The sequence below is a fragment of the Leiobunum rupestre genome, chromosome 1, assembly GCF_980474605.1.
Source record: "Leiobunum rupestre chromosome 1, qqLeiRupe1.1.hap1, whole genome shotgun sequence".
Lineage (NCBI taxonomy): Eukaryota > Metazoa > Arthropoda > Arachnida > Opiliones > Sclerosomatidae > Leiobunum > Leiobunum rupestre.
Window position 1 is genome coordinate 81081787 of NC_143384.1, and position 27754 is coordinate 81109540.

Genomic DNA, 27754 nt, shown 5'->3' on the forward strand with positions numbered 1-27754 from the left:
ACGAAATATGTAATTTAATATGTGATATGTAATGTAATATGTAATTTAATATGTAATATGTAATGTAGTATGTAATTTAATATGTAATATGTAATTTAATATGTGATATGTAATTTAATATGTGATATGTAATGTAATATGTAATTTAATATGTAATATGTAATGTAGTATGTAATTTAATATGTAATATGTAATTTAATATGTGATATGTAATGTAATATGTAATTTAATATGTAATATGTAATGTAGTATGTAATTTAATATGTAATATGTAATTTAATATGTAATATGTGATATGTAATGTAATATGTAATGTATTATGTAATTTAATATGTGATATGTAATAAGTAATGTCATATGTGATAAGTAATAAGTAATGTCATATGTAATTTAATATGTGATGTGTAATATGTAATTTAATATGTGATGTGTAATATGTAATTTAATATGTGATATGTAATATGTAATTTAATATGTGATATGTAATATGTAATTTAATATGTGATATGTAATATGTAATTTAATATGTGAAATGTAATATGTAATGTCATATGTCATTTAATATGTGATATGTAATATGTAATTTAATATGTGATATGTAATATGTAATTTAATATGTGAAATGTAATATGTAATGTCATATGTCATTTAATATGTGATATGTAATATGTAATGTAATATGTAAAATATAATAAAATATATTAACTTGAGAATTGGTGACTTTTTCTTCGATTCAAGGGTTGTTGATTTTTAGTGCAATGCTTTAAATTTAATATACTTATTTAAAAAAGATTGATTATTACTTTCCAACACACTGAAAAATATTAAATATTCGTTGGAAGACGTCAGTTTTGAGGAACTAATGAGATACCGTGCTGATTTGCTTTGTTTTAAGGAAGGTGCTTACTGTTGGAAGCTTTAGGGGGATTGCGAAGAACGTCAATAATCGTCTTACATTATTGGTAAATGATTAAAAAAAATTAGTTTTTAGAAAACAAATCTTGGGATAACTCTTTGAGTGTGAAACGTTCATAATATTAAAAGCTATCGTTTAATTCTTTTGACACTTTAGGTTGTTTTTGTCGATGCCCGGCTACAGTCAAACCGAGGATATATTCACGACGAAAATTGTGACAGTGTTTCCGGATAACCACAAATACCAATTGCCGGCCATTCAAGCGCAAGTGTTCGTTTATTCCAGCGAAACAGGTTCCCTCAAAGCCGTAAGTATTCATTTAGGTGGTCCCATATTTGCAAGGGGGGTACCGGGGGCCAGTGTCCCCTCAAATGAAAGTGCCCATTTTCTTCATCGATAAACCATTACTAATTTCGACATATTTATGTGATTGCAAATTTTTTGGACATCTTTTTCAGTCCAAAAAAGTGCTTCGTTAATTTCAGTCAGCGCAGCGCTGATTTTGAGAGTTCCCGAAATACAACATATGATATTATAAAAGTGGACAAAAATTTGGAAATTTTACTTCAATTTTACCCAAAATCGAAAGTTGAATTTGAATTCGCTCTTACTTTGTTGTTAAAATTTTTAAACGGCAAATTTATCTTTTTCATAATGGTTGTAAAAACAAATTCACGATATTTCAAGGGGGGGGGGGGACGGGTGTTGTCCCCTAGTAGACAATTTAGGAGAGGACATTGTCCCCTTGTCCTCCTGGTTGCTACGCCGCTGCTTTAAGGTATGTACTCTAATGAAATCATGTTCATGGGATCTGACGCAAATTACAGATAAGAAACGGAAGTTAGCGAAATGGGTTTTGAAAAGTGGCAAAATTCCTCGCGCATTGAAAAAACGGCGTTTATTCTTTTAAATATTACGGCTAAGAAGGGGCAGATTTAAACAGTTTAGATTATATGAATATTAATTTAATTCGAGTTTTTCAATTCTTTCTATCAGTATTTTTGTTAAATATTTATTTATCAGCTAGTCTGATAAATAAATTTTCCACAGCCAAACGGGGATGGAGTGGAAGGTAGGAGTCGAGGGTAAAAATAAATAGTAAACTTATCGGTTTACTTTAATTTAGCTCGTACCTAGCGATCCCGTATATCGGTATCCATGGTAACCTTTTCAAAAGAACAAGGGTTAAAAGCATTTTGTATTTACGGTTCAATAATTGTAATGGAAATGCTACACAAAGGCATACTTTTGTGTGATTCTGTTACATCTAGGTGCAAAAAACACAGCCTCCCACACAAGGAGAACGCAACCCGTTAAAGTCGCGCGTTTTCTTGTGTACATATTTCATTGGTTAGACGCTTTAGCGCCTGCTGCCATCGGAAGGGGAAAATTCGGAAATAGACGTTTAAATAAAACCTGTTCAGCGATTTGCCTAGAAATAGTAATTCCGAGAGCCAGGGCATACTTGTAAAAGCGTTACATTTTAAAGCACGCGCTGCCTAATATTACAATGAAGAAGGGCTCGTTCAATTTCGCACGCGCCTCCTGAAATAAAAAAATGCGCGCGCGTTATCAACTTTAGCCTTGCAAATAAAACTAACATAAACACACGACTATTTTATTCAGTGGCTAGCGCGCGTTCTCCTTGTGTGGGGTGCTGTGTTTGTTGCTCCTAGGTTACATAATGCTATTACACACAGATTCTAATTGTTCACCGTATTACGTCTAGATTGTTGACGGCAATGAGTTGACTGCCATCAGAACAGCCGCCGTATCTGGAATCGCCACCAAGGTAAATATCTTATAGCTTAAGTCTCCGTGAGTGGACATTTACAAGATTTCAATTATTTGAATACACCATTTCTGCTAGGAGAAACAAACACACCACTGTGTTTGTTGCTCGTAGATTTCAGTAATAGTGTATGCTCAAACACAATGACTGTAGCGCCACCTACTATTAAAAATATAAATGATTATAATATAATTTAAGTTTTTCGCTATTCTAAAAACTTAAGTATAATCTGCTTTCGAAAAACTACCGTAGGTGGCGCAGCAATAAATTCTTAAAGGGTGTATAACCCCATTCCCATTTATCATCCTGTTACTATATGAATAATAACATAAGTAACATAATTACTATAAGTATGACACTTCCTATTGCTTTAACGCTAATTTTCTAACCGAACCTTTTTTGGGCACTGATACTCTCTTCGAGCTGTGACTTGGACTCGCAACTTGTCGTTTTGGATGACTACTTATTATAAAAATTTAAGCCTAATATCGGAGAGCACCAGAGAGTGTAAAGATTATGAGAGGCGTCTCTCTTTCAAAAAAGCGTACTAACTTTTTTTTTTCCAAAACTGTCCACTACTACCGTAAGAGCGATGGCGCCACCAGTGGCGCCGTTCTCACAGCGCGCGCGTTTTGATGTTAGGTTTAAAAGACGCAAAAACTTTCCTGATTTTTAATGCTAGTTTTACAAGGTTTTTAAATAGTTTATTATGCCTGGGGTATATTGTTCCGTTTTAAATTGTAAAACATCAAAAATAAGAAATCCTCGTTTATCTTTTTTTAAGTTTCCAAAGGAAAAAGACCGGTAAATTCGCATTTTCATTAGATAGGCTTATTTGTATATTAACTTAATATAAATTTTAGTTCCATTTTGTGGCTGAAAAATGTAAATAATGATGGGCTTACAAATAAAACTTCGGAATATTTACACGTTAACCATCGAATTTGCGCGAATCATTTCATTGATGACAGTTTTATGAATACTAGAACTAAAAACAGGCTCACACCATCCGCTGTTCCAACAATTTTCATTCTTAATGACTCTACACCATTGGAAATTTCAGAAAATGGTAATTCAAAAGACTTTGTATCCCTGATAGCTATTAGATTTTAATTGATAAAACATTACAATGCCTACAGTGAATCAAAATGGAAAAAGAACTTTGGATTTAAACCTGGATTTTACAGAGACAGCTAAACGGCGTAAACACGTACAACTAGATCACAGTTATAGCTTTAGCAATCCAAACGAAATAAGTGATCCAACAAAAACAATCCATCCAAACAACACCTGCGTAATAAATAACCACAATGAATATGGTATGATAAATATAATTTTTTAAATTTAGGGCATTTAATTAAGGGCTTTTCAAATTATTTACAGCACATCTAAATGTAGGAGCCGAAGTTTCAGTGAAGCAAAGCAATGATCAGGCTGTCCAAGTAAAAGGATTGAAAACAAAAAGAGAGTCAAGACTTATTAGAAAAACCAATAAGCAACATGCCAAAATTCAAAGAATGAAGAAACAGATAAGAAGCTTAAAAGAAAAACTGGCAGACAGTGAAAAGATTTGTGATGTTAGCAATGCTACAAGGTTCTTAACTGGTTTTTCGAAAGAACTCTTCGATTCAGAGTTGAAACTTCGACAAAGAAATAAAAAGGGAAGGAGGTATTCCACAATGCTTAAGAAATGGTCACTTTCTCTATTCTACCATAGTCCCCAAGCATATAGGATGTGGCAAGCTGTGTTATGTCTTCCAACGAAAAGAACCTTGGAGAAATGGCTTGGTCGCATGAAAATTGCACCTGGTTTTGATCATAAAAGACTCGAAGCCTTGAAGATGAAATTCCAGAATAAGAAACTAAGTGATAAAGTGGTTTTAATTTCTTTTGATGAAATGAGCTTAAAAGAAAAACTCACCCTTGACCAATGCAATGATATTATTGAAGGCTTTGTTGATTATGGGCCACATGGAAGAACCAAGCAGTTCGCAAATCAGGCCCTTGTCTTCATGGCTAAAGGCCTAAAACTAAAATGGAAACAACCAATTGGTTACTTCCTCACCAAGGATGCTTGCTCTGGGCAGACTTTGGAACTGCTCCTTAAAGAATGCATAAAACACCTTGAAAATATTGGCCTAATTGTCAAAGCCGTAGTTTGCGACCAAGGAACAGGCAACCAAAATCTATTTAAAAATCTCGGAATAACAACGGAAAAGCCTTACATTGAAATTGATGGCAAGAAAATATATTTCTTCTTTGATCCGCCTCATCTCTTAAAAAGTGTTAGAAACAATTTCAAGAAATATCCAATTATGGTAGAAGGCAACATAGTTTATTGGAAGGACCTAGAAATTTTTTTTGAGTTAGACCAAAAAATTGGAAAGTTCCGCGGTGCTCACAAGTTAAAATCCAAACATGTCAAGTTACCGGCATTTTCCAACATGAAAGTTAGCTTAGCAGCCCAAGTTTTCAGCCGAAGTGTTTCCAACTGTATCCAAACAGCGTGTTCATTGGGATTAGGAGACCTGACATTAAATAGCACATTCACAGCAGAGTTCCTTCTCCACATGAATGATCTTTTTGATTTATTCAACAGTAGGACCCTTAATAATGAAACGCTGTGTAAGAGAGGAATGAGGGATTCGTCAATTCACGTACAAATGTTGAATGATAAATTGGAATGGTTTAGCACATGGAAGCCTCAAAACTGCAGATATAGAACCCTACCTTGTATTGAAGGATGGAAAATTTCAATTCAAGCCTTGCTACTCCTCTGAGAAGATCTAAAGGAGAAGTTTGGTTTCAAGTTTTTATTAACGGGCAGGATTAGCCAAGATTTTGTAGAGAATTTTTTTGGATCTATAAGACAGAAAGGAGGCAACCGTGATCATCCCAATCCACAACAATTTCGAGCTGCATACAGGGCTGCCTCTGTGAATAATCTCTTGAAACCACCGGATTCTAATTGCATTGATGATTTGGATGAGTTCATTTTAAACATTGACACTTTTAAAACTGCAGCTCCAGGACCGGATGAAGATTTCTCCAATTTTGAAAATCTTTTAGTCTTGCAAAGCCAGGGGCGATGTTCCGATGAAGACTTAGAAATTTGTAATTCTATTGAAAGTCCAAACCTGCTAAAACAAAATGTTCTTAGTTACATTTCCGGATATCTAATTCACCGCTGCTACTCAAACCATCAATGCTCTTCTTGCATAAGTCAACTCAAAAAAGACAATCCAATTGTTGACCCAACAAATCTGCTCTCTTACTTTAAAGCGTTCAAAACATCAAAGAATTCTTCTATCAGCAGCCTCATCGTACCAACTGATAATTTCTTCAAATTTGTAACGGAGACAAATGAAGTATTTGACACCAGTTTTAAGCTTTTATCGCACATGGCAAATATTAAAGGACGTTTGGAGAGATTCATCACCCGAAGAATTGACAAAAAATGGTTTAAAGTTACCGAAGATTCTCCATGTGCAACTGCATACCAAAACATGATATCTTTTTTCATAGAATTCTGCATACATAGTTCCCTTAAAAAACAAGATCTCGACCATGAATAAATGAAAACCCAGAAAAGATTAGATAGGAAACTGTTAAAAATACAACATTAATCTCATTTTACCTACTTCAATGTTTCCTCGTATTTTTTAATTTATTCCGCTCTAATTTGTATTAATTACATCATATTTTTAATTTATTGTGTTGTTAAGCCTCGGCCATTTCATAAAATTTACAATGAATTTCCTTGGTTAATCAAACAAATTAATTATTTTAGTATTAAAATATTATAAATAGTCCGCTTTCTTGTACTTACGTTTCTTTATTTTCATGAAATTGAATTTTATTAATTTTAAATTAGCATAATTCAACTATGTTCAACAGCCATGACTGATGAAAAATATTTTCCGGATGTTTACAAAATTGAAATTTCTTTGAGTAGCGCCATCGTGTGGCGGGTAGTATCGGAACCTCTCCTATGGGCGCTCGCTCTCAAAATCTTGTACGAAATTTTAACGTTACGGGAATGGGAAGAGACGCCTCTCATAATCTTTACCCTCTCTGAGAGCACGTTCTGGAGTCGCGAGGGGCTTTGGCTTCGTTTTGAAGCCCGCGTGCGAATCCCGCGTGATAAAAAACATGAGCTCGTGGCGCCGAGAAAAACTTTTTTAATTTTTATAATTTTAGCCTTATATTCCGCCTATCTATCGGAAACCAGATATTTCGGCTTAGCGGAAGTCTCGCATATTTTAGACACTACTTATGATAATAATAATTAAAAAATATATAATTATCAGCTAGGCTTATACTCAAGGCACCACCTTAATGCTAGGCTTATACTCAAGGCACCACCTTAATGCTAGGCTTATACTCAAGGCACCACCTTAATGCTAGGCTTATACTCAAGGCACCACCTTAATTTAAAGCCATTAATTCGCTCGCAGTAGGAAGTGCATTACAGCCCCGCATGTACGCTTTTTGTTAATCCCTAGTTGCCAAGGCAAAATTATTTGGCGGAAATTATAATATTTTCCAAAAAACGTTTATTTTCCCCGTTTTCGCCCACAAAGCACACTCTATTTCCTTTTTTAATGCAGGACGTTTAGCGACGGCGGTTAGGTTAGGTGACAAAATTATTACCGCCCAAGGATTAAAAAAACTTAAAATGGACATACTTATTAAATTAATTAATTATTAATTTCAACGCATTTTATGAACTAATTTCAGTCACAAATGACTAAATGATATGGTTATAAACTGATATAATTTCAATGTCATTATTGTAGTATCTGGCTCCGGTGAATTCGAAGATATTGGCCATTTTTGGTGCTGGCGTTCAAGCAAAAAGTCACTTCAAGGTTCTGTCGACAATACTTCAAATCGATGAGGTATTACGATTGTGCTAATTCGTTTGCCTTAAGGATTTTAGAATGCAAGGCGAAGTTCGTAAAAGTGGCTATCAGGATGTATTCTAGGGATGAAATTCTTTAGTAACTAAGTTTCTAAACTCAACGGTTCTCGATATAATTTTTTATTGACCTTGAAGACATTGTTCAAGGACATTGAAATTTTCTGTTTCAAATGTCCTCCTGCGCGAGCTACGTGACCTGAAAATTTCAAATCCGTACTAAAAATAAATTTTGACTTATTAGCACTGTATCGTCTTTTTTGTTTACACCTTTATTATCCCACACTCTAAAATATTGAATCAATATATTTAAAATGAACGCGTGTTTTCGGTTTCATATGTATACACTTGGAATGTTTAATGAAGACTATGGTGATAGAAACGGGCGTGGTTTACAGCCGAGATTTTCAGCAAGGATTTTGAAAATACGCCCGACGTAGTTGAAGCCCCGCCCGTTTCTCCAGGCGCTTTTCCAACACGGTGCCATATAGGAGCAACGAACACAAAGAAAACGCAGCTAGCCTTAACGCAGTGTTGTGTACAAATTTCATGGGACGAGCCTTTACACTGAACATTTTACGGAAAGGGGGAAGACAATTTCCGAATTTTCCCTTACCGACCGCAGCAGGCGCTAACCAATGAAAATTGTACACAGGATGTAGCGCTATTTTATTCTAGTAGCTTAAATAATATTTCCCGTAGCGCTAACAATTTAGATAACGATTCTCGTATCTCCTAAAAGATCTCAGCTTCGAACTTAATTAAATCAGAACTTCCAGAATATCGTGCCAAAGGTCATTTATTTTGAAAACAAGTAATACAAATCTATAAAACCCCGACAATCCCAATCCCTATTTAATTTCACTTTCCTTTCCCCAAAAACAAATAATACCCCGACCCTTAGAACATGCACAATTTACACAATATCAACCCAGATTTTATGGCATTATTTTATTTAACGCATGCCAAGCCATGTATTTAGAAAAATACTTATCACTTGTCCGGCTTCCGGTATCACACGCACACCTCCGTGAAACGGAAAAGAAGAGACGAGAACGGGTGGCCACAGAGGAAGAATAGCGGGTTGAAGGTACAGCGGTAGATGTCGGCTCGAACAGGTTTTCGCACTTTCGCGATTAGATCAGAATTAGTTTATTTTTAATAACGGTGGCCTTTTACTCGACCACGACCATAAATCCGGACTTGGATATTAAACTCTAGCCTCCCAGGCTAATTTCCGACTATCTCGATTAGAGGGTCGTTGCCTCTGTCTCGTTGAAGGATCTCAGTCCGTCGATCTCCTAGGAGTCAAGTTCAGTTGGTTATGTTCTACCAGAATCTCTGGTCACGTGGGGAAAAAATCACGGGTCACTACGTGACACCGTTAATTCACGGACGAAGGAGGAGTTTTCCTTGGCTAATCCAAAAATAAGTCGGGTGACAAAGAAAGTTAATTTCTTTACAGTTCAGAAATATTGAACGCAACTTCGAATGGCTTTATGGCTCATTCGTTATGGCGGGCAATTGGTTTGGAACTATGGCATTTCACTTTGGCATATCTGGGCTTTTTTGGTAATTTGCAGCGGCGATAAAAAGTTTTCCCACCGAATTTCCAAAATGTTCAAAACAAGGTTAAAAATTTAATAATATTGACAATAGTCATGAGATTTGACAAGAGAGTTTTTTGGGAAAAGAAGAACTTGTGACCCTTTGGCACGATCTCCTTTGGAAGGCACCGACCCAAAAAGGGTTCAAGTTGCCCCAGGGTCATTCATTAGCGGGGGGGTTTAACCACTTAAGAGTCGCGCGGACTCAAACGTTTTCCATTTCCCCCACGGATTTTACGATTCGTTCCAAAAGGGGGAGGGGGGGGGGCTACTTTCCTTTTGCGTATAAGAAGATAAGATAATATAAGATAATATATACGAAGACTGAATATTTCAAAACTTAAAAAATTATAACTATAAAAAAATATACTGTGACAAAGTAAATGCACGACTTTTGACGGGTTGCGTTGTCCTTGTGTGGGGTGCTTTGTTTGTTGCACCTAGGTGCCACGAAGCCTTAGACATTCCAAGTGTATACATATATAGTTTCCTGACACCGCTTTAAATACAGGTTAGAATTTGGAATCACCGAGAAGAGAGTGGAGTGAAGTTGGCCAATGAAATCCAAGAAATGGGAACGCCATGCTCTTTCTGCTCTGAAGGGAAGGACGCTGTCAAGAACGCCGACGTCGTCGTTACTTGCACGCTCTCGCAGACGCCCATTCTCAAAGGCGCTTGGCTCAAACCAGGAGCTCATATCAACGGTGGGTAGCTCGTGAGTCCTGCCAGTGCCCGATTAAGGACTGGGCCTACTAGGCCTATGGGCCCCCACCAACAGAAGGCCCTCACCACTGATGAAATCTATGATTTTTTCACGCGAGTTTTACGTTTTTATGCTTTCCTTACATAGCCCCCCCCCCCCACTCCCCCACCAAAATCTGCCTTCAGTAAATCCGGTACTGAAACCTGCACAAAACCCAAGGATTTTAAGTATGATCAGTTTAGATTTAGACCAGACTGTATTCATTTTCACTTTGTTTCTCTTTGGGAGAATAACAATGTTTAGACGATCTCGGACATCATGGTCAAATTTACCTCAACCACCGGAAGCGGGGAGGTACAAAGCTACTATCTTGAACTTCAATGATCAGTGGTAGGGATCAATTTTTTTAGGGGGAAGGAGTTTTTTCCCTGATTTCCCCGTTAACTTTCTGGTCTTATTTAAAAATTCCCTGTTTTTCCCCTTATTTTACGGTTATCACTGACCTGTGGCATCCAAAACTTAAGTCAGCTCATATGAAGTGGATTTGAATTAACAATAAAAATCAACTCAACACTCACCCTTCCCAAGTACAAATAAATACATTCTTGATTTAACTATGAATATTCGATGGTTCTACTAAAATAGAAATATATCACCTTTGCGAATTCGTTAATACCGCCCTGATAGCAACAGCAATAAATTATATAAGAACCGTCTCTGATGTTGACCTTTTAAGAGCTACAGATATTAAATATAGACCGGACGACGATTTTACCCGAATTAGTCCGTCGTCGTAACCCAGAGGCGTGTGGTAAGGTACGAGCGTAACTTTTTTTTAAAATAATCGGCCATCTGAAATAATTTCTCGATAACTCGCAGGGTTGTTTCAATATTCTCAGATTGAGGTTAAATCACTTTTTCCTGTTTTCCCTGACCACTTTAACAGATTTTTCCTGACCTTTTAGGTAATACAATTTTCTAACATTATATTTTACTTTCATGGAATTTTAGGAATTCATTTCAACTTAAAGTTTAGTACAAAGGTTACGTTTAAATTAAAAAATCGTTTTATTGCAAGGATTAAAAATGTCCAGAACGGTTAAGGATCTAAATAATAATCATATAATTTACCATAAAACAATAGTAAAATTAGCATAATTAATTTTCACGATAAATTTAAATTCCCTGATTTTTACTAATGGCTTGGACCTATTTAAAAATTCCCTGTTTTTTCCCTGATTTCCCCGCTAACTTTCTGGTCTTATTTAAAAATTCCCTGTTTTTTTCCCTGATTTCCCCGTTAACTTTCTGGTCTTATTTAAAAATTCCCTGTTTTTTTCCCTGATTTCCCCGTTAACTTTCTGGTCTTATTTAAAAATTCCCTGTTTTTCCCCTTATTTTACGGTTATCACTGACCTGTGGCATCCAAAACTTAAGTCAGCTCATATTAAACTAATTAAAATTTTAACATGATTTGAATGAGCAGTTGCAATTATTTTTTTCATGTTGAGAATATTGAATCAATCAATATTCCCGTATTCCGTGTATTTGTCATTTAGCCGTCGGAGCTGCGAATCCGTTGTGGCGCGAGTTGGACGACCAGTTGATGAATGAGGCTCGCGTCTATGTGGACAGCGAAGAAGGAGCACTCAGCGAATCTGGAGACGTCATTCTATCACAGGTATTGTTCTGATTCTCCTCGGAAGAGTTTCTAATTTTCAGTGAAGGGTAACATGTATCCGTGTTTCTGTGGTAGAACGCTCACCTGTCGTGCAGGAGGGCTCGGGTTCGAATCCCGCCCGATACTAACGCAAACTGAAAGAAATTTATACTTCACCCAACGACAAAAAGAGGGCTATTTTGGAAAAAGCTTTTCAATAATTCCAAGAAACTGCGAACGAAGTGATTACCCTTTGCCCCGAAAATGCGTACGCGTTCGCAGCCCAGACAGACAGACACGGTGATTGTACAACATTAAAAACATGTGTTGATTTCTTGTATTTTAGTGTCAAAGTCAAATATAGAGTTTGTGCTCTCGTAACTCGACTTGAACAAAGCTTTTGTTAAAGTTCTACAAGCATAGTCGATTTAGAAGCCAAAGCTCAGTATCTTATTGTTGGCAGTTGTAGGTTTACTAATATTGGATTTCAGTTAATAATACTTAATAATCCAAAAGTATACTTAAAACAACAATACAGGGGCGTACCGAAGGTGGTCAGATTTGGGGGTTCCAGTAGATGACTTGATTTCACTAGGCGAAAACTATTCGCTAGATTTGGAGTAATTTTTTAGGAAATAGCAAGCAACTTCAAAATACAGTTTGGCTGTTATAGTATGGAAGAAGTTGGTAGTTTTGGGGTAAAAGGTGTACTCTTTTCGTCCCAAAGTGAGAAAATAGTTTTGGCCTAGTAACTCTTTCCTATACACTCTTAGAACATTTTGCTCAAAATTGGACCAATAATGTCAAAAACATCACATTGGATCCTCTTCTAGTAATTAATTACACGCTTTTTTGGTTTAAAAATTGGTGGATTTTTATTCTATAAAGAAAATTTAAAGTGTTCAATATTAAAGCAAGTGTCGGCTCGACGTGAAGTAAGTCTTTTTTAAACAGATGTCGCTAGCGTCGAAATCAAAACAAGGTACTTAAGCTACATTCTGACCCAAAAGGCGGGACATAAAAGTACCCCTCGCGTTGATTGGCTCGTTTGTAAATTTGACAATAACTTAAATTATGTTAATTTTTTACAATATATTATATATGGGATATATATAATTTGTTTAAGTCTAATTATAATAAATGGTTTCGCTGTTTGGAATTTAGCTCCCTTTGCCATTAATAGATCGCACCACGCTCTCCAGTAAAGTCAGTTTTTTCCGAAGAATCGTATAGATTCATTGCCATCTCTAATATCAAGATCCGTATCATAATGCAGGTGGCAATGATAGAGCCGACAGTTGCTTTAAATTAAATGTGCAATTTTTGTTCAATAACTAGCTAGTGATTTCTATTTTCAATTATAGGCCTCTGTTTACGCAGAAATTGGGGAGGTGATATTAGGAAAGAAGTTTGCTTTCAGGGAGGACATAACGATATTTAAATCCCTAGGTAATCTATTGAGATACTTTTGTACGTTATTTAAAATTATGAAAATCGTAATTTTTTGTAGGGATGGCAATTGAAGATACAATCGCAGCGAGCTTTGTCTACAAACTTCATGATTTAAATTCCAAATAATGGACCATAGAATGAAACAGAAAAAATACTGGAAATGAAATAAATGCAGAGCTCTCACATAAATTAGAAAAATTATTATTTTTAGCGTTAAAAATAGGGTAAAAAAGAGCAAAATGTTTGGAAAATAGGGAACAAGGTAATTAAAAATTTGATCTTCATTTCAAATAATATTTCCCAAAATTAACTGACAAGTGTGAGTGTTAAGTTTTCCATCCCAAAAATGTACTAAATTAGCTGACCTTGTGTTTCTCTCCGATTTTGTTAGTAAAAATTCATGTAATTTGAAAATCGCTATATAGGGCAAAGGTACAATGGGCTTTCGTTTTGCATCCGGAAAATATTTTTAACAACTAAGAATTGAAAATTTTCACATTTAAAATAGCATGGGAAAATATTGCATTTTTTTATTTTGGAAAAAATCCGAACTTGTAAATTACCATAAAGGGAAGTATGAACTTCCATATTTATGATGGGATGATTGGCGCTATTTACGTTAAAAACAAAACCAGGTTGGCAGACGATGTTTTCAATTAGTTCATACTCCCTTTAAAGTATAACTAAATTGTAAAATATTTAAAAAAAAAGTTATTTTAGACATGAAAATCCGTTTTAGGGTAGCTTAAGGGCCTTAAAGGAAAAAGGTCAAGTCAACAAAGTCCAAACCATCAAAGATAAAAGGGCGTAAAGGGAAACTGTCCAAAACATTTTTGAGGTATATTGGCCAAAAAAATGTCGATACTTTTCCGATATCATTTGGAACTTTGGTTCTGTTAAATGGCCAAGCAAAAATGTCGATACTTTTCCGATATCAGTTGGAACTTTGGTTCTTTTAATTGGTCAAACAAACATTTCGATACTTTTCAAGTGAATTTTTAAAAAAATTTATGAAATTTCCAACTTGAAAATCATTCGATCGTTAATACCCAAAATACGTCTGCTGGTAATGTAGGACTTACGTTTTAGTAAAAAAGTATTGATAATTGAATTTAATAGAAAAATAGTTAAAGTTTACTAAATACAATGAAATACTAATAGTTTCAGTTAGACAAACTATTAAAAGCTAAAATTTTAGGCAGTTCATACCTCCAAAATATTTTGTTTTTTGTTTCTGAGACTACTTCGATTCCTCCTCAGCGAACTTAACCAATATACAGTGGTTTTAGTAGGATTGGATATCGACTGGACATCGAGAGATCTGTTCTGCGTCTCCTTTACTTATATAGCTAAAAGAAGCTCCTGGTTCATTGGGGGTGGCGAAAACATAGATCTAGTTCCTGTTGGACATCAAATCTCTTCAAAAAACATACCAACCACAATTTCTTCTCAAATGTAGTTTTTTCAGATTATTTTTTTTTGGGTTTGTTTTGGATAAAGGCGCAATTGAATGGAAAGACCTTATTCCTTTAATCCGGAATGTACTTTCATATTCTGGCTTTAATTGGCTATCAATTTGGTACATTTCTTCCTTACTTACAAATTCAACTTACACTTCGTAGAGCTCCTACTTAGCTTTAGGCCACGAGAAAAGTTGGTTAACTCGGTTTGGACAGGATAGTGTTGTTTAAACTATCTATGGTTTGTGAGTTCAGAAAAACCTGGACACTCTTTCACGGAACACTTTCTGTTGGGTGGACGCAAACTACTTTATCAAGGCATGTTGTCAGAATTTATAGCCCGGTGTACCGGTAAGAAAAGAACCACACCACCGGAGGCCTATCATCAGAATGCCCTACGCCAGCGTCCACAAACCCGGACAGGTGACAAAACCAGCATGGATAGCAGAACCCCACTACCGATGGTCGCACCCTTGACGCAAGCCGCTCAACCCAGCAGAAGGTGCAACAATGGGACGACCAGCCCGCCACTTCGCACACAGCAGTGGGATAGAGAACGGATGCTCTAGCAACTCCGGCCGACACCCCACCCAGAAAAGCAGGGAGCCAAGCCCTTTGGAAAGAGCTCCTAAAGGGGAACGACGAGCACACAGCAGCCCACATAACCCGGCACAGCTGGCACCAGAGATCCCGGCGGAGCTCCAAAAGGTCGGGAGATGGGTCCGCCGTGCCCCTCTCCATTAGCCTGGGCCGAAGCCCAGTATCCAGCCCACACCTGACCGAAGTCGGAGGTCGGAGATAGGACCCTTTGGACGGAGCTAACATCTCCCAGCGCGCCGGACCCCGACTCCCCGGTAAAGCCGCCAGTTAGTGCACACTCCGACCCCTTGAGGGCCACTTTATCAAGGCAGTCATTTGATTTGAACTGGCAAACTTATCCTTGTCCACCAACCGCTGGGCGATTTATCAGGGGTAAGGTATGTGTGAATGCCACGCGAACGGGGGGAAACGGACGTGACATCCGTGGCGGAAGTGTGACAACCAGCCGTTGGGGGATAGGTGGTCGTCCTCACAATGTCGTCTATATTTTCTGTCTCCCAGACCCTTTTGATTACAGAACTACGCCACTAGGCCCGGCCTCAGTAGCCATACAAGTTGGCCAAGTTTTTAAGTATTTCCTCAAATAATCTGTCGGTAGATATCGACGCCACCATTAAACCGAAATTCCTTAACTCCGTCGTTCTCAATATTTACTTAAGTTTACCCAAAATTATACTAATTTATTAAATTTTAACATCTCTATCAATTTTCCAATAATTTAAATTAAAATTTACATAGAGCCTATATTTTCTTTAATTATAAATAAATTTAGACATTTAATATAAATTTACCAAATTTTAGATATTTCAAGATTTGGCCTATTTTAGCCGGAATGTAAGCCATTTACATACATTTTGGCAATTTCTCAAATTTTTTAAAATTAACTGTCTTTTATCCATTTTACATAGACGAAATCACGAAATCGCAAAATCTCAGACGAAATCGTGAAATCTAGAATAAAATCGTGAAATCTCAGACGAAATCGCGAAATCTTTGAAGAAATCGCGAAATCTAGAATAAAATCACGAAACCTTGACGAAATCGTGAAATCTCAGACGAAATCGCGAAATCTTTGACAAAATCGCGAAATCTAAAATAAAATCGCGAAATCTTTGACGAATTCGTGAAATCTAGAATAAAATCGCGAAATTTTTGACGAAATCGTGAAATCTCAGACGAAATCGCGAAATCATTGACGAAATCGCAAAATCTTTGAGCAAATCGTGAAATCTCAGACGAAATCTAGAATAAAATCGCGAAATCTCTGACGAAATCGCGAAATCTTTGATGAAATAGTGAAATCTCAGACGAAATCTAGAATAAAATCGCGAAATCTCTGACAAAATAGCGAAATTTTTGACGAAATAGTGAAATCTCAGACGAAATCTAGAATAAAATCGCGAAATCTCTGACAAAATAGCGAAATTTTTGACGAAATCGTGAAATCTCAGACGAAATCGCGAAATCATTGACGAAATCACGAAATCTAGAATAAAATCGCGAAATCTTTGACGAAATCATGAAATCTCAGACGAAATCGCGAAATCTTTGACGAAATCGTGAAATATAGAATAAAATCGCGAAATCTTTGACGAAATCGTGAAATATAGAATAAAATCGCGAAATCTTTGACGAAATCGCGAAATCTAGAATAAAATCGCGAAATCTCTGACGAAATCGCGAAATCTTTGACGAAATCGTGAAATCTCTGACGAAATCGCGAAATCTTTGACGAAATCGTGAAATCTAAGACGAAATCGCGAAATCTTTGACGAAATCGTGAAATCTATGACGAAATCGCGAAATCTAGAATAAAATCGCGAAATCTTTGACGAATTCGTGAAATCTAGAATATGATCGCGAAATCTCTGACGAAATCGCGAAATCTTTGACGAAATCGTGAAATCTAAGACGAAATCGCGAAATCTTTGACGAAATCGTGAAATCTATGACGAAATCGCGAAATCTAGAATAAAATCGCGAAATCTTTGACGAATTCGTGAAATCTAGAATAAAATCGCGAAATACGTATCATTATTATATTTTAAGAATAGTTAGTTGTGAACGTACGAGAATGAAAAATTAGTCGTCGAATAATACGTTTCCATTTCAACCGAAGCCTCCGTGGCGCAATGGTTAGCGCGTTCGGCTGTTAACCGAAAGGTTTATGGTTCGAGTCCATCCGGTGGCGGAGTCTTATTTTACTCGCGTTCATTCCGTATCATTATTATATTTTAGGAATAGTTAGTTGTGAACTTACGAGAATGAAAAATAAATCGTCGAATAATATGTTTCCGAATAAATCGAAGCCTCCGTGGCGCAATGGTTAGCGCGTTCGGCTGTTAACCGAAAGGTTGATGGTTCGAGTCCATCCGGTGGCGGAGTCTTATTTTACTCGCGTTCATTCCGTATCATTATTATATTTTAGGAATAGTTAGTTGTGAACTTACGAGAATGAAAAATAAATCGTCGAATAATACGTTTCCATTTGAACCGTGCCTCCGTGGCGCAATGGTTAGCGCGTTCGGCTGTTAACCGAAAGGTTGATAGTTCGAGTCCATCCGGTGGCGGAGTCTTATTTTACTCGCGTTCATTCCGTATCATTTTTATATTTTAAGAATAGTTAGTTGTGAACGTACGAGAATGAAAAATTAATCGTCGAATAATACGTTTCCATTTGAACCGTGCCTCCGTGGTGCAATGGTTAGCGCGTTCGGCTGATAACCGAAAGGTTGATAGTTCGAGTCCATCCGGTGGCGGAGTCTTATTTTACTCGCGTTCATTCCGTATCATTTTTATATTTTAAGAATAGTTAGTTGTGAACTTACGAGAATGAAAAATTAATCGTCGAATAATACGTTTCCGAATGAATCGAAGCCTCCGTGGCGCAATGGTTAGCGCGTTCAGCTGTTAACCGAAAGGTTGATAGCTCGAGTCCATCCGGTGGCGGCGCTACGTATTTTACTCGCGTTCATTCCGTATCATTATTATATTTTAGGAATAGTTAGTTGTGAACGTACGAGAATGAGAAATAAATCGTCGAATAATATGTTTCCGAATGAGTCGAGGCCTCCGTGGCGCAATGGTTAGCGCGTTCGGCTGTTAACCGAAAGGTTGATGGTTCGAGTCCATCCGGTGGCGGAGTCTTATTTTACTCGCGTTCATTTCGTATCATTTTTATATTTTAAGAATAGTTAGTTGTGAACGTACGAGAATGAAAAATTAATCGTCGAATAATACGTTTCCATTTGAACCGTGCCTCCGTGGCGCAATGGTTAGCGCGTTCGGCTGTTAACCGAAAGGTTTATGGTTCGAGTCCATCCGGTGGCGGAGTCTTATTTTACTCGCGTTCATTCCGTATCATTATTATATTTTAGGAATAGTTAGTTGTGAACTTACGAGAATGAAAAATAAATCGTCGAATAATATGTTTCCGAATAAATCGAAGCCTCCGTGGCGCAATGGTTAGCGCGTTCGGCTGTTAACCGAAAGGTTGATGGTTCGAGTCCATCCGGTGGCGGAGTCTTATTTTACTCGCGTTCATTCCGTATCATTATTATATTTTAGGAATAGTTAGTTGTGAACTTACGAGAATGAAAAATAAATCGTCGAATAATACGTTTCCATTTGAACCGTGCCTCCGTGGCGCAATGGTTAGCGCGTTCGGCTGTTAACCGAAAGGTTGATAGTTCGAGTCCATCCGGTGGCGGAGTCTTATTTTACTCGCGTTCATTCCGTATCATTTTTATATTTTAAGAATAGTTAGTTGTGAACGTACGAGAATGAAAAATTAATCGTCGAATAATACGTTTCCATTTGAACCGTGCCTCCGTGGTGCAATGGTTAGCGCGTTCGGCTGATAACCGAAAGGTTGATAGTTCGAGTCCATCCGGTGGCGGAGTCTTATTTTACTCGCGTTCATTCCGTATCATTTTTATATTTTAAGAATAGTTAGTTGTGAACTTACGAGAATGAAAAATTAATCGTCGAATAATACGTTTCCGAATGAATCGAAGCCTCCGTGGCGCAATGGTTAGCGCGTTCAGCTGTTAACCGAAAGGTTGATAGCTCGAGTCCATCCGGTGGCGGCGCTACGTATTTTACTCGCGTTCATTCCGTATCATTATTATATTTTAGGAATAGTTAGTTGTGAACGTACGAGAATGAGAAATAAATCGTCGAATAATATGTTTCCGAATGAGTCGAGGCCTCCGTGGCGCAATGGTTAGCGCGTTCGGCTGTTAACCGAAAGGTTGATGGTTCGAGTCCATCCGGTGGCGGAGTCTTATTTTACTCGCGTTCATTTCGTATCATTTTTATATTTTAAGAATAGTTAGTTGTGAACGTACGAGAATGAAAAATTAATCGTCGAATAATACGTTTCCATTTGAACCGTGCCTCCGTGGCGCGATGGTTAGCGCGTTCGGCTGTTAACCGAAAGGTTTATGGTTCGAGTCCATCCGGTGGCGGAGTCTTATTTTACTCGCGTTCATTCCGTATCATTATTATATTTTAGGAATAGTTAGTTGTGAACTTACGAGAATGAAAAATAAATCGTCGAATAATATGTTTCCGAATGAATTGAAGCCTCCGTGGCGCAATGGTTAGCGCGTTCGGCTGTTAACCGAAAGGTTGATGGTTCGAGTCCATCCGGTGGCGGAGTGTTATTTTACTCGCGTTCATTCCGTATCATTATTATATTTTAGGAATAGTTAGTTGTGAACTTACGAGAATGAAAAATTAATCGTCGAATAATACGTTTCCATTTGAACCGTGCCTCCGTGGCGCAATGGTTAGCGCGTTCGGCTGTTAACCGAACGGTTGATGGTTCGAGTCCATCCGGTGGCGGAGTCTTATTTTACTCGCGTTCATTCCGTATCATTATTATATTTTAGGAATAGTTAGTTGTGAACTTACGAGAATGAAAAATAAATCGTCGAATAATACGTTTCCATTTGAACCGTGCCTCCGTGGCGCAATGGTTAGCGCGTTCGGCTGTTAACCGAAAGGTTGATAGTTCGAGTCCATCCGGTGGCGGAGTCTTATTTTACTCGCGTTCATTCCGTATCATTATTATATTTTAGGAATAGTTAGTTGTGAACTTACGAGAATGAAAAATAAATCGTCGAATAATACGTTTCCATTTGAACCGTGCCTCCGTGGCGCAATGGTTAGCGCGTTCGGCTGTTAACCGAAAGGTTGATAGTTCGAGTCCATCCGGTGGCGGAGTCTTATTTTACTCGCGTTCATTCCGTATCATTTTTATATTTTAAGAATAGTTAGTTGTGAACTTACGAGAATGAAAAATTAATCGTCGAATAATACGTTTCCGAATGAATCGAAGCCTCCGTGGCGCAATGGTTAGCGCGTTCAGCTGTTAACCGAAAGGTTGATAGCTCGAGTCCATCCGGTGGCGGCGCTACGTATTTTACTCGCGTTCATTCCGTATCATTATTATATTTTAGGAATAGTTAGTTGTGAACGTACGAGAATGAGAAATAAATCGTCGAATAATATGTTTCCGAATGAGTCGAGGCCTCCGTGGCGCAATGGTTAGCGCGTTCGGCTGTTAACCGAAAGGTTGATGGTTCGAGTCAATCCGGTGACGGAGTCTTATTTTAATCGCGTTCATTTCGTATCATTTTTATATTTTAAGAATAGTTAGTTGTGAACGTACGAGAATGAAAAATTAATCGTCGAATAATACGTTTCCATTTGAACCGTGCCTCTGTGGCGCAATGGTCAGCGCGTTCGGCTGTTAACCGAAAGGTTTATGGTTCGAGTCCATCCGGTGGCGGAGTCTTATTTTACTCGCGTTCATTCCGTATCATTATTATATTTCAGGAATAGTTAGTTGTGAACTTACGAGAATGAAAAATAAATCGTCGAATAATATGTTTCCGAATGAATCGAAGCCTCCGTGGCGCAATGGTTAGCGCGTTCGGCTGTTAACCGAAAGGTTGATGGTTCGAGTCCATCCGGTGGCGCAGTGTTATTTTACTCGCGTTCATTCCGTATCATTATTATATTTTAGGAATAGTTAGTTGTGAACTTACGAGAATGAAAAATTAATCGTCGAATAATACGTTTCCATTTGAACCGTGCCTCCGTGGCGCAATGGTTAGCGCGTTCGGCTGTTAACCGAACGGTTGATGGTTCGAGTCCATCCGGTGGCGGAGTCTTATTTTACTCGCGTTCATTCCGTATCATTATTATATTTTAGGAATAGTTAGTTGTGAAATTACGAGAATGAAAAATAAATCGTCGAATAATACGTTTCCATTTGAACCGTGCCTCCGTGGCGCAATGGTTAGCGCGTTCAGCTGTTAACCGAAAGGTTGATAGCTCGAGTCCATCCGGTGGCGGCGCTACGTATTTTACTCGCGTTCATTCCGTATCATTATTATATTTTAGGAATAGTTAGTTGTGAACGTACGAGAATGAGAAATAAATCGTCGAATAATATGTTTCCGAATGAGTCGAGGCCTCCGTGGCGCAATGGTTAGCGCGTTCGGCTGTTAACCGAAAGGTTGATGGTTCGAGTCCATCCGGTGGCGGAGTCTTATTTTACTCGCGCTCATTTCGTATCATTTTTATATTTTAAGAATAGTTAGTTGTGAACGTACGAGAATGAAAAATTAATCGTCGAATAATACGTTTCCATTTGAACCGTGCCTCCGTGGCGCAATGGTTAGCGCGTTCGGCTGTTAACCGAAAGGTTTATGGTTCGAGTCCATCCGGTGGCGGAGTCTTATTTTACTCGCGTTCATTCCGTATCATTATTATATTTCAGGAATAGTTAGTTGTGAACTTACGAGAATGAAAAATAAATCGTCGAATAATATGTTTCCGAATGAATCGAAGCCTCCGTGGCGCAATGGTTAGCGCGTTCGGCTGTTAACCGAAAGGTTGATGGTTCGAGTCCATCCGGTGGCGCAGTGTTATTTTACTCGCGTTCATTCCGTATCATTATTATATTTTAGGAATAGTTAGTTGTGAACTTACGAGAATGAAAAATTAATCGTCGAATAATACGTTTCCATTTGAACCGTGCCTCCGTGGCGCAATGGTTAGCGCGTTCGGCTGTTAACCGAACGGTTGATGGTTCGAGTCCATCCGGTGGCGGAGTCTTATTTTACTCGCGTTCATTCCGTATCATTATTATATTTTAAGAATAGTTAGTTGTGAACGTACGAGAATGAAAAATTAATCGTCGAAAAATACGTTTCCATTTGAACCGTGCCTCCGTGGCGCAATGGTTAGCGCGTTCGGCTGTTAACCGAAAGGTTGATGGTTCGAGTCCATCCGGTGGCGGAGTCTTATTTTACTCGCGTTCATTCCGTATCATTTTTATATTTTAAGAATAGTTAGTTGTGAACTTACGAGAATGAAAAATAAATCGTCGAATAATATGTTTCCGAATGAATCGAAGCCTCCGTGGCGCAATGGTTAGCGCGCTCGGCTGTTAACCGAAAGGTTGATGGTTCGAGTCCATCCGGTGGTGGAGTGTTATTTTACTCGCGTTCATTCCGTATCATTTTTATATTTTAAGAATAGTTAGTTGGGAACTTACGAGAATGAAAAATAAATCGTCGAATAATATGTTTCCGGATGAATCGAAGCCTCCGTGGCGCAATGGTTAGCGCGTTCGGCTGTTAACCGAAAGGTTGATGGCTCTAGTCCATCCGGTGGCGGCGCTACTTATTTTACTCGCGTTCATTCCGTATCATTATTATATTTTAGGAATAGTTAGTTGTGAACGTACGAGAATGAGAAATAAATCGTCGAATAATATGTTTCCGAATAAATCGAAGCCTCCGTGGCGCAATATTTAGCGCGTTCGGCTGTTAACCGAAAGGTTGATGGTTCGAGCCCATCCGGTGGCGGAGTCTTATTTTACTCGCGTTCATTCCGTATCATTATTATATTTTAAGAATAGTTAGTTGTGAACTTACGAGAATGAAAAATAAATCGTCGAATAATACGTTTCCATTTGGTCCGTGCCTCCGTGGCGCAATGGTTAGCGCGTTTGGCTGTTAACCGAAAGGTTGATAGTTCGAGTCCATCCGGTGGCGGAGTCTTATTTTACTCGCGTTCATTCCGTATCATTATTATATTTTAAGAATAGTTAGTTGTGAACTTACGAGAATGAAAAATTAATCGTCGAATAATACGTTTCCATTCGAACCGTGCCTCCGTGGCGCAATGGTTAGCGCGTTCGGCTGTTAACCGAAAGGTTGATAGTTCGAGTCCATCCGGTGGCGGCGTCTTATTTTACTCGCGTTCATTCCGTATCATTTTTATATTTTAAGAATAGTTAGTTGTGAACTTACGAGAATGAAAAATTAATCGTCGAATAATACGTTTCCGAATGAATCGAAGCCTCCGTGGCGCAATGGTTAGCGCGTTCAGCTGTTAACCGAAAGGTTGATAGCTCGAGTCCATCCGGTGGCGGCGCTACTTATTTTACTCGCGTTCATTCCGTATCATTATTACCTCTCCGAGGGGACAAAGTCCCCTAGGAGGGGTTATACAACGACCGTGTCTGTCTGTGGGTCTGTGGGTGGGTCTGTGGGTGGGTCTGTCTTTCTGTCAGGACTGCGAACGCGTTCGCATTTTCGGTGCAAAGTGTAATCACTGCGTACGCAGTTTCTCAAAGGGTTGGCAAAACCACCATGTGACGGTGAGCGTTAACGGATGCATTAGCGTTTTGGTTTGGATGGTGTTTTTTCGCTCACCGTCGTGACGGTTTTGTGTATAACGGTTTTTGTAATGTTTATGCGTAGGTTGTGAGTGTTGAATTTGTTGTGTTTGTGTTCTGATGGTTGTGCATGTTGAGTCTGTTGTGTTTATATGGGCGTTTTCTCTCCAACTTCTTCTTAATGACTTTGGGACGGACCGAGTGCTGAGTGTAATGCTACCTCTCAACGTCCAATGGCAGGGTTTCCACCTTTTGTACACGGTATTCGTCTTAGTATCAATTTGCGATCGCATCGGGCGGGATTTGAACCCGAGACCTCCTGATTGACAGGCGGACGTTCTACCACAGAACCACCGACACTTGTTACGCCTAATTGAAAATTAGACCTTCAGCTTTATCGGAAGCGTATTTAATAGAGTACGAAATTTTGGTTTAATTGAAATAGAATTGAAATTGAAATTATTGCATCGAAGAAATTCTAATTTAGCGTTTCTCTATTGATTAAAAACAAATGCGCCACCCAGGTTTCGAACCCAGACCATTCGGCTTGGCAGTCGAGCGCTCTACCACAGAACCACCGATAGCTGCTTAGATTCACTGAAATTAAGACAGGCATCGTAAGCATAATAGGTAATAAAGTCTTTTTTTATTAATGAATTTATGAAGGCCTAATCTGGTATTTTTTAAAGGTTAAATCTTGTTTTAGCGCAGTCAGCCGAGATTAGAGGGTTAAAGGGTAGACCCTGTGGGTGGTCCACTTTCTTAACGACCTATATATAGTTCTGTTAATTCAAAGGAGATAATTTAACGTTAATTGCTTTAAGAGGTGGCGGTTAGTCAAGTGGCTCTCTGTGCTTTGTTGATGGTAAGGTTTTTGCTTCTTGTAAATACATTTGGTGTGGATATTTGGATATCTACGATTTCTAACGCAGTCAATGATTTCTTGGGTGTGCGAGTCATTATATGATATTGGAAATTGGACGGCATTGGTCTTTTTCATGTGGTATGCGTCACAACGTCAACAGGAAGTGAACGAGTCGTCCACTACCAGATATCTACGGTATCTTCATCAAGGGCGAGTGTTGAAATAAAATGAGCGTTAAAGATGCGGCAAGTATTTCGTAAGCGAGTAATTCCAAAAAGCCTCTGTAGATATTTCTTTCATTAAAATTTGCTTCGTATTATATTTAACTGATAAACTTGTTCTGTAAAAGGGTTTAATTCAATTGTGCATTGTTATAGTACGTCTAACTTACTGTTGTAACTACTTAACTTATGATATTCTGAATAAATTAAAATTGGTCGTTTCGTCTCAATTATTTTAATTATAAATAAAATTTTATACCGCGCGGGATAGAAATGGGTTAATATTTTTAACAAATAACTCTAAATTGCTGAGATATATCTTAAAGGGTTATCTCGAGAAATTAATACCACTAGGGACAATTCTACCGAGGAGAGATATATTTTGGCTTGCCAACTTGTTATATTTTAGGAATAGTTAGTTGTGAACGTACGAGAATGAGAAATAAATCGTCGAATAATATGTTTCCAAATGAGTCGAAGCCTCCGTGGCGCAATGGTTAGCGCGTTCGGCTGTTAACCGAAAGGTTGATGGTTCGAGTCCATCCGGTGGCGGAGTCTTATTTTACTCGCGTTCATTTCGTATCATTTTTATATTTTAAGAATAGTTAGTTGTGAACGTACGAGAATGAAAAATTAATCGTCGAATAATACGTTTCCATTTGAACCGTGCCTCCGTGGCGCAATGGTTAGCGCGTTCGGCTGTTAACCGAAAGGTTGATGGTTCGAGTCCATCCGGTGGCGGAGTCTTAATTTACTCGCGTTCATTCCGTATCATTTTTATATTTTAAGAATAATTAGTTGTGAACTTACGAGAATGAAAAATAAATCGTCGAATAATATGTTTCCGAATTAATCGAAGCGTCCGTGGCGCAATGGTTAGCGCGTTCGGCTGTTAACCGAAAGGTTGATGGTTCGAGTCCATCCAGTGGCGGAGTCTGACTTTACTAGCGTTCATTCCGTATCATTATTATATTTTAAGAATAGTTAGTTGTGAACGTAAGAGAATGAAAAATTAATCGTCGAATAATACGTTTCCATTTGAACCGTGCCTCCGTGGCGCAATGGTTAGCGCGTTCGGCTGTTAACCGAAAGGTTGATGGTTCTAGTCCATCCGGTGGCGGCAACTTATTTTACTCGCGTTCATTCCGTATCATTATTATATTTTAAGAATAGTTAATTGTGAACGAACGAGAATGAAAAATTAATCGTCGAATAATACGTTTCCATTTAAACTGAAGCCTCCGTGGCGCAATGGTTAGCGTGTTCGGCTGTTAACCGAAAGGTTGATGGTTCGAGTCCATCCGGCGGCGGCGCTACTTATTTTACTCGCGTTCATTCCGTATCATTATTATATTTTAAGAATAGTTAGTTGTGAACGAACGAGAATGAAAAATTAATCGTCGAATAATACGTTTCCGTTTAAACCGAAGCCTCCGTGGCGCAATGGTTAGCGCGTTCGGCTGTTAACCGAAAGGTTGATGGTTCGAGTCCATCAGGTGGCGGCAACTTATTTTATTCGCGTTCATTCCGTATCATTATTATATTTTAAGAATAGTTAGTTGTGAACGAACGAGAATGAAAAATTAATCGTCGAATAATACGTTTCCATTTGAACTGAAGCCTCCGTGGCGCAATGGTTAGCGCGTTCGGCTGTTAACCGAAAGGTTGATGGTTCGAGTCCATCCGGTGGCGGAGTCTTACTTTACTTTCGTTCATTCCGTATCATTATTATATTTTAAGAATAGTTGGTTGTGAACGTACGAGAATGAAAAATTAATCGTCGAATAATACGTTTCCATTTCAACCGAAGCCTCCGTGGCGCAATGGTTAGCGCGTTAGGCTGTTAACCGAAAGGTTGATGGCTCGAGTCCATCCGGTGGCGGCGCTACTTATTTTACTCGCGTTCATTCCGTATCATTATTATATTTTAGGAATAGTTGGTTGTGAACGTACGAGAATGAAAAATTAATCGTCGAATAATACGTTTCCATTTCAACCGAAGCCTCCGTGGCGCAATGGTTAGCGCATTAGGCTGTTAACCGAAAGGTTGATGGCTCGAGTCCATCCGGTGGCGGCGCTACTTATTTTACTCGCGTTCATTCCGTATCATTATTATATTTTAGGAATAGTTAGTTGTGAACGTACGAGAATGAGAAATAAATCGTCGAATAATATGTTTCCGAATGAATCGAAGCCTCCGTGGCGCAATGGTTAGCGCGTTCGGCTGTTAACCGAAAGGTTGATGGTTCGAGTCCATCCGGTGGCGGCATCTTATTTTACTCGCGTTCATTCCGTATCATTATTATATTTTAAGAATAGTTAGTTGTGAACCAACGAGAATGAAAAATTAATCGTCGAATAATACGTTTCCATTTGAACTGAAGCCTCCGTGGCGCAATGGTTAGCGCGTTCGGCTGTTAACCGAAAGGTTGATGGTTCGAGTCCATCCGGTGGCGGAGTCTTACTTTACTTGCGTTCATTCCGTATCATTATTATATTTTAAGAATAGTTGGTTGTGAACGTACGATAATGAAAAATAAATCGTCGAATAATATGTTTACGAATGAATCGAAGCCTCCGTGGCGCAATGGTTAGCGCGTTCGGCTGTTAACCGAAAGGTTGATGGTTCGAGTCCATCTGGTGGCGGAGTCTTATTTTACTCGCGTTCATTCCGTATTATTATTATATTTTAGGAATAGTTAGTTGTGAACGTACGAGGATGAGAAATAAATCGTCGAATAATATGTTTCCGCGTGAATCGAAGCCTCCGTGGCGCAATGGTTAGCGCGTTCGGCTGTTAACCGAAAGGTTGATGGCTCGAGTCCATCCGGTGGTGGCGCTATTTATTTTACTCGC

The 27754-nt window shown here is 38.3% G+C and overlaps 1 protein-coding gene and 16 non-coding genes across 18 annotated transcripts in view; all 17 read left to right on the top strand.

Annotated features, from left to right (window-relative positions):
- The window catches only part of LOC149967153 (ketimine reductase mu-crystallin), a 43292-nt gene extending 30047 nt beyond the window's left edge, over window positions 1-13245 (top strand). For both annotated transcript variants that reach the window (XM_090172540.1, XM_090172548.1), the window contains 7 exons: window positions 1073-1223; window positions 2646-2708; window positions 7508-7609; window positions 9748-9940; window positions 11499-11620; window positions 12964-13048; window positions 13110-13245. In XM_090172540.1, coding sequence (XP_090028666.1) covers window positions 1073-1223; window positions 2646-2708; window positions 7508-7609; window positions 9748-9940; window positions 11499-11620; window positions 12964-13048; window positions 13110-13177 — 784 coding nt within the window. In that variant the 3' untranslated portion in view covers window positions 13178-13245. The remainder of the gene's footprint in view (window positions 1-1072; window positions 1224-2645; window positions 2709-7507; window positions 7610-9747; window positions 9941-11498; window positions 11621-12963; window positions 13049-13109) is intronic.
- Window positions 13246-17419: 4174 nt separating this feature from the next.
- Window positions 17420-17492, top strand: TRNAN-GUU (transfer RNA asparagine (anticodon GUU)). The gene has a single exon. It is a non-coding gene; the product is annotated as a tRNA-Asn (tRNA).
- A 305-nt stretch (window positions 17493-17797) lies between these two features.
- Window positions 17798-17870, top strand: TRNAI-GAU (transfer RNA isoleucine (anticodon GAU)). The gene has a single exon. It is a non-coding gene; the product is annotated as a tRNA-Ile (tRNA).
- A 309-nt stretch (window positions 17871-18179) lies between these two features.
- On the top strand, window positions 18180-18252 carry TRNAN-GUU (transfer RNA asparagine (anticodon GUU)). The gene has a single exon. It is a non-coding gene; the product is annotated as a tRNA-Asn (tRNA).
- A 306-nt stretch (window positions 18253-18558) lies between these two features.
- Window positions 18559-18631, top strand: TRNAN-GUU (transfer RNA asparagine (anticodon GUU)). Its single transcript has one exon. It is a non-coding gene; the product is annotated as a tRNA-Asn (tRNA).
- Window positions 18632-18936: 305 nt separating this feature from the next.
- Window positions 18937-19009, top strand: TRNAI-GAU (transfer RNA isoleucine (anticodon GAU)). Its single transcript has one exon. It is a non-coding gene; the product is annotated as a tRNA-Ile (tRNA).
- A 309-nt stretch (window positions 19010-19318) lies between these two features.
- TRNAN-GUU (transfer RNA asparagine (anticodon GUU)) lies at window positions 19319-19391 on the top strand. The gene has a single exon. It is a non-coding gene; the product is annotated as a tRNA-Asn (tRNA).
- Window positions 19392-19697: 306 nt separating this feature from the next.
- Window positions 19698-19770, top strand: TRNAN-GUU (transfer RNA asparagine (anticodon GUU)). Its single transcript has one exon. It is a non-coding gene; the product is annotated as a tRNA-Asn (tRNA).
- Window positions 19771-21025: 1255 nt separating this feature from the next.
- Window positions 21026-21098, top strand: TRNAN-GUU (transfer RNA asparagine (anticodon GUU)). The gene has a single exon. It is a non-coding gene; the product is annotated as a tRNA-Asn (tRNA).
- Window positions 21099-21595: 497 nt separating this feature from the next.
- Window positions 21596-21668, top strand: TRNAN-GUU (transfer RNA asparagine (anticodon GUU)). The gene has a single exon. It is a non-coding gene; the product is annotated as a tRNA-Asn (tRNA).
- Window positions 21669-21974: 306 nt separating this feature from the next.
- Window positions 21975-22047, top strand: TRNAN-GUU (transfer RNA asparagine (anticodon GUU)). Its single transcript has one exon. It is a non-coding gene; the product is annotated as a tRNA-Asn (tRNA).
- Window positions 22048-22352: 305 nt separating this feature from the next.
- Window positions 22353-22425, top strand: TRNAN-GUU (transfer RNA asparagine (anticodon GUU)). The gene has a single exon. It is a non-coding gene; the product is annotated as a tRNA-Asn (tRNA).
- Window positions 22426-25377: 2952 nt separating this feature from the next.
- TRNAN-GUU (transfer RNA asparagine (anticodon GUU)) lies at window positions 25378-25450 on the top strand. The gene has a single exon. It is a non-coding gene; the product is annotated as a tRNA-Asn (tRNA).
- Window positions 25451-25566: 116 nt separating this feature from the next.
- Window positions 25567-25639, top strand: TRNAN-GUU (transfer RNA asparagine (anticodon GUU)). The gene has a single exon. It is a non-coding gene; the product is annotated as a tRNA-Asn (tRNA).
- An 878-nt stretch (window positions 25640-26517) lies between these two features.
- TRNAN-GUU (transfer RNA asparagine (anticodon GUU)) lies at window positions 26518-26590 on the top strand. The gene has a single exon. It is a non-coding gene; the product is annotated as a tRNA-Asn (tRNA).
- Window positions 26591-27091: 501 nt separating this feature from the next.
- On the top strand, window positions 27092-27164 carry TRNAN-GUU (transfer RNA asparagine (anticodon GUU)). The gene has a single exon. It is a non-coding gene; the product is annotated as a tRNA-Asn (tRNA).
- A 117-nt stretch (window positions 27165-27281) lies between these two features.
- TRNAN-GUU (transfer RNA asparagine (anticodon GUU)) lies at window positions 27282-27354 on the top strand. The gene has a single exon. It is a non-coding gene; the product is annotated as a tRNA-Asn (tRNA).
- Window positions 27355-27754: the final 400 nt, after the last annotated feature.